Genomic DNA, 6,000 nt, shown 5'->3' with positions numbered 1-6,000 from the left:
GCGGTGGCAAACGGCCCCCTCCTCCTTCCTGGCCTGGAAGGAAGCCTCGGCCTCGGCCGGCTCCCAGGCCGGGAAGGAGGGTGAGGGCCGCCCGTCATCGCGGCAATCGCCGCGGTGGCAAACGGCCCCCTCCTCCTTCCTGGCCTGGAAGGAAGCCTCGGCCGGCTCCCAGGCCGGGAAGGAGGCGGAGGCCGCCTCTCATCGCGGCGATTGCCGCGGTGGGAAGCAGCCTCTTCCTCCTCCTCCCTGGCCTTGCTGGGGCCCAGGAGGGAGCATCTCCGCGGCTGGAGCTCCAACCGCGGAGAGCCCTCCCAGGCCTCAGCAAGGCCTTGGAGCCGCCGCGGCGGCTGAGGTGGCCGCAGTGGGCGGGGCCGTCCCGGTTTGGGCGCCAAACCGGACCGGGACCGGGATGGCACCGCCCAAACCGGGATTGTCCCGCCCCCCGGCGGGATATGGCAACCCTATGCACACCCCATCTCTTCCCCAGGGCAGTGTGATGCTACATGCCACACCTCATGGCCTGCGGCATAATGGCATTTCTCTGTTGCTGCGTCCACACAACACAACACCGAAGGAGCGTCATAAAGCTGTGGTGCCTCAGCTATTGCACCCTTTCCATGGCGCAAAAAGGAGCTGCTTTTCCACACTCTGCGGCCTCGATTTAGTTGTAAAAAGGGTGGTTGGAGGCCGCCCCTTAGGGCTCTCTGCAAAAATCCACAGTTACTTTTCCCAAGCTCTGCTCCCTTCCTCTCTCTTTACCTCCAGACCCACCCCTCTTGCTCCCAGGACCTGCCTTCACCTCTCAATGGCGGCCCAGATCTTCATGCCGTCATCTCGGTAGTAATAGTTGGCAACAGTGGTGACTCCTCGGGCTTCTATGTCTTCCGGGAGGCAGAGGGAGGAGTAGGTCATGCTGGAAGCCCCTTTTCCTACCAGGGGCACGATCCCTTCATAGCCAGCTGACGTGGCCTGCAAAAACGGAGAGGTGGGGTGCATGTGAATCCACGATGCTTACACAATGTGTGTATTTCAACTGGAGTGAGGCATTACACTTATGAAATTCCAGCACTGAGAAATGCTGTGATTTGGTTTAGGGGCAGAGGGCAGAGCTTTGGGAAGTTACTTCTTTGGGAGTACAGCTCTCAGAATCTCTCCAGGCAAATATAACCACAGGACACACTGACCTGAAGATACTGGGAATTTTAGTGGCAAGGACCTTGGAAAAGTTAGTTTTTTGCAGTACAGCTCTCACAGCCCCATGACCAGCACAACAAATGACTACTCTGACATGATTCTGAGAAGGAACACAGCTTGGAAAAGTTACTTTTTTGCAGTACCCCCCCCCCATATTCTCCCAGCCAGTATATCCAATGACCATACTGGTTGGAAGCATCTGAAAGTTATATAACATGATCCCCGTATCCATGGGGGATACAATCCCACACTTACCATCGAAATGCGAAAACATGGATAATAGCAAACTCTATTGAAATGAATGACTTCTAGCAGAAATTGACCACAGAGTTGTGCTGGAGGACCAAGTACAATCCCTGTATCTGCGAGGGATATAACCTTGGACTTATCATGAAAACGTGGAACTACGGATAAAAGTGAACCCTATTTAAATGAATGACTTCTAGCAGAAGTTGACCACAGCGTTGTGCTGGGGACCTAGCCTAGGGAATACAGTACGATCCCTGTATCTGCAAGGGATATGACCCTGGACTTACCGTGGAAATGTGAAACCATGGATAAGAGCAATTGAAATGAATTACTTCCAACAGAGGTTGACCATAGAGTTGCGTGGGAAGAACTAGAGATTCTTAAAGAGAACACCTCTTTAAGAATCTCTAGGTCCTCTAGTGCAACTCTATGGTCAATGTCCACCACCAACATTCCATAGAATCCCACTGGAGGACCTAGAAAATGCCATATTTGTTCAGACATGAGTAAGTGAAAATGCAGGTACTGGCCCCGTGAATATGGGGGTTGTGCTGTTGTCCAAAAAAGTTACTTACTGAAGGTGCTGGCTTGTCCAACCCAGCACTACTGCAGGAATCTAGGGCTAAATTACCCTTGACAAGTGGTAAAGGAAGACTGCCTTGGAGAAAATAGCTAAACCTTACCTTGGATGCACCGTTTTTTTGGTCTGGGAATCCAGCTAGGAAGGAATGGAGTTCGAAAACACACTGGATAGACACAATGAATGGAAGGAGATGGTACCCAGTCTTACCTGATCCATCATGCCTCCTTCCCTGATGAGTCTGACTCTGGCCAAAGTGTTGATCTGGAAGGTGTATCGCAAATGAGGAATCAGCAGCTGTGGGATGGGAAGAAACATCATTAAATCCTCATATCTTGGAATACTGGAAGATCTTACTGAAATATTGGAAGATCTTATTGGAATATTGGAAGATCTTCCTAATATTGGGTTGAAAGAGGCACTGGGAAATCATGCACCCAACCAACATTATAAATAATACTTCGGTTTATTTAGGTACAAAATAATCCTAGGGCCCTCTGGCTACAGTCTGACTACAAATCCCAGCACTCTTTCCTAGTGGCTATGCTTACTAGGGCTGCTGGGGGTTGTAATACAACAACATCCAGAAAGTAACAGGAATCCCAATCTGCTGTATGTTGTACTTTAATGTAATATTTTTCATGCCCTCCCCAGATGAACCTGTGCAATGCGGGAGTTATCTAAATACAGTAAATGAATAAAAGAAACATTACTGATAATGCAATTATTAGCTGAGAATCTTAATATAACTCTTCTCAGTCACTCAGGCCACCAGACCGTTGATCCCAGCACTTGAAAAGTTCCTTTCCAAATGATGATAACTTCAAGAATCCTGAGAACTATAACTCCCAGATTCTTCCAGGGGATTATGGCACCTATAGTACCCCAAAGACGTTTCTTCCACTTCCTGTTTCCATACCTTAAAGAGTGGGTGACACATGGGCAGCTGCCTCAAGGTGGCCATAGAAAAGATCTCAGCCAGCAGGTGCGTCCGGAGAAGGTGTGAGAGGTTCTGGTGGATGTGGAAATCGGCATTTCGCACCCACATCTTTGCCAGGGTCCAGTCCCAAAAGGGGTCACTGGGGAGGAAGATGGGGCTGTCCGGACTTGGGGTTTGGCTGAGCTGGTGGAATTGAACAGAATTGAAATTGATCAGAAAGAAAGAAAGAAAGAAAGAAAGGTTATTAGAAAGGGAACAGAGCTGAAACCAACCCATCCACCCACCAAATTCTGGAAAAATCAATTCCCCAGCCACCCCATAAGACAACTGCAGGTGGCCATGTGAACTGGGGATTTTGGGAGCTGTAATTCAAAATGTTAAACTTCTCAGATTCTGGTTGAAATGCCAACAAATGTCCACTGAGCAAGGTATCAACCAATAGGGCTGTTCACTTATTTACCTGGATGGCGATGGGAATGAGGTCCTTGGCAGGTGTCTGGTACAGAAGGCAGAGAGGAACGGTCATGTACTGTGGCTGGCCCTCAATCGTGTTGGTTGGGATGTCCTGCAGGATCTTATAATCCACAATGAAGACGTTCCCCATCTTTGAGTGTCAGAAAGAAAACAGTGAGAACTAGTAGGCTGTGATGTGAAAACCGATCAACCCCAAAAGTGTCGAGCTGCAACCCAAACCTTGGATAAGGGATTTTCTGTGGCTCCTGAGAGGTCACCATTTGAGGAACTGGACCACAGCTTGAGAATGGCTGGCTGCCAGGATTATGGGAGTCATCACCCAAAACTTGCCCAACTTAAGGTTGGATCAGCCAACTGCCTCTGAGGCAAGGGAAGCTGTTTAGCTGGGGAAAGTGGCAGAAGGTCACTTATTTATCAGTGGGGCCATTAATCCACTCTGGGTTTTAACGTTAAGGAAGGTAAGCAATGTATTAAACTATGAAGTCGAAGGCTTTCATGGCCAGCATCCATAGTTTTTTGTGGGGTTTTCAGGCTATGTGGCCATGTTCTAGAAGAGTTTCTTCTTGATGTTTCACCAGCATCTGTGGCTGTGGCAAGCATTCTCTGAAGATGCCAGCCACAGATGCTGATAAAACGTCAAGAAGAAACTCTTCTAGAACATGGCCACATAGCCTGAAAACCCCACAAAAAACAATGTATTAAACTATCTGCCAAAGACATCCATGGCCACAAATAGCAGCTTTAAAGTTTGGACTAGAACCAGGAGCAGATCCATCTCTCCCCACAGTCTCATTCCATGGAGATACAGCAAGAGCCCATCACCTGGGAAAGAGAAGGGATGAAACACAAGCTACCTGCACCTCCTCCTGGAGAGTAGTGGATTCCCCAAGGGACCTGGCTACCATTTCGTGGGTGATGGGGAAATTGGACGGGATCTCGGTGCATTTCTCAATCACCACTGGGTTGACGCCGTTCAGATACTGGTAGCCAAAGAAAGCATCTTCCTGCCAGTGGTCAGCAACATATTCTAGAGAGAGAAGAAAGATTGTTTTTTGTGTGTGTGTGCATGTGTTTTTCAAGGGCCCTTCCATTAGTGTTTCTCCATTGATCTGTCAAATCTGGGAGGTTTGGGGGAAGAGATGGGAAGCCAAACATCTTCTCCTGATTTATTCTTTTAGAGGAGAAAACCAGCATTAGGCAAGCTCCTATACTGCCAAATTGGGCTGTATCTGCACTGCAGAAATAATCCAGATTGGAATCACTTTAATTACCATGGCTCAATATGAAGCCATGGCTACTGTAGTTTTCTGAGACATTTAGCCTTCTATGTCCAAGAGTTCTGGAACCAAGACAAACTAAAATTCCCAGAATTCCATAGCATTGAGCCATGGCAGTTAGTGTTGTCAAACTGCATTATGTGGATGCAGTCTTAAATGTGATTGCTGGGATGTGCCTTCAAGTTGTTTCCAACTTCTGATAGCCCTAAGGCAATCCTTTCTCAGGGTTTTCTTGGCAAGTTTCTTCAGAGGGGGGTTGCCATTGTCATCCGCAGAGGCTGAGATAGTGTGACTTGGACAAGTGGATTTGATAACCAAGTAAAACAGAAGAAGACTTTATTACAGGTGGATTGACTCCATCAAGGAAGTCATAGCCCTGAATCTGCAGAACCTGTCTGATTAAAAACAATAATTGTAAGCCACCCTGAGAGCCATTAGGGCTGAAGGGCGGGATATAAATACCTAAATAAATAAATAAAATAAATAAATAAGGTTGTTGATGGCTGGGTGCTTTTGTAGGTCTGTCATTCACTGGTTGCCATAAGTTGAAGCCAACTTGATGGCAATGAACAGCAACATATCTGCCTTGAATGGTTTCTTTTTTAAAAAAGTGGAATTGCAGAAGGAAAATATAACTGAAGGAACAGGAATCATCCATATTGAAACGATGGGCAGATATCTGAAGTTCCCCACTTCATTTTCTCTTCCTGACATGGAAAGCCACATCTGTTGAATTTCTGCCCGCTGTACCATCTCTGTTTAAGATGGTAGCCTTGCCAAGAACTAAAAACAATGGCTATCCTAGCAACGTGTTCTGATTTTTTGAAACAATTATTTCTGCTTTTTCTGCTACACATGCCTACCTGAAACTGGTGTCTTGTTGAACCAGAAAACCTTACGGATGTCTTCCAGCTTCTTCCAAGACTCAGAGCATGTCAAGAACCCTTTCCATTTCAGTTCCATTGTACTAAGGGCAGAAAGGGAAACAGTTAAAGGTAAAATAGGCATCATCATACAGCAATTGTGTGGTATGTGTAAAAGGCCAATTCAGGCAGGAATGGAATATGCAGTACATCCTTCTTATACACAGATTTTTTATACACGGATTTAAGCATACACGGTTTGAAAATGTTCCAAAAAAGTATAAATTTACCTTGATTTTCCATTTTTTATAAGGGACACCATTTTGCTCTGTCATTATACTTAATGGGACTTGAGTATACACGGATTTTGTTATACACGGGGGATCTTGGAACCAAACCCCAGCGTATAACAAGGGTCCACTG

The 6,000-nt window shown here is 46.7% G+C and overlaps 1 protein-coding gene across 3 annotated transcripts in view; it reads right to left on the bottom strand.

Moving 5' to 3' along the window:
• The window catches only part of LOC121934888 (polyunsaturated fatty acid lipoxygenase ALOX15B-like), a 33,254-nt gene that overhangs the window by 6,538 nt on the left and 20,716 nt on the right, over positions 1-6,000 (bottom strand). For all 3 annotated transcript variants that reach the window (XM_042475803.1, XM_042475802.1, XM_042475804.1), the window contains 6 exons: positions 5,578-5,681; positions 4,292-4,464; positions 3,424-3,567; positions 2,943-3,146; positions 2,234-2,320; positions 800-969 (listed from right to left, as the gene is read on the bottom strand). In XM_042475803.1, coding sequence (XP_042331737.1) covers positions 800-969; positions 2,234-2,320; positions 2,943-3,146; positions 3,424-3,567; positions 4,292-4,464; positions 5,578-5,681 — 882 coding nt within the window. The remainder of the gene's footprint in view (positions 1-799; positions 970-2,233; positions 2,321-2,942; positions 3,147-3,423; positions 3,568-4,291; positions 4,465-5,577; positions 5,682-6,000) is intronic.

This window comes from Sceloporus undulatus, chromosome 6 (assembly GCF_019175285.1).
Source record: "Sceloporus undulatus isolate JIND9_A2432 ecotype Alabama chromosome 6, SceUnd_v1.1, whole genome shotgun sequence".
Taxonomy (NCBI): domain Eukaryota; kingdom Metazoa; phylum Chordata; class Lepidosauria; order Squamata; family Phrynosomatidae; genus Sceloporus; species Sceloporus undulatus.
The sequence above is the reverse complement of the archived record's forward strand: the minus strand, read 5'-3'. Positions and strand labels throughout refer to the sequence as shown.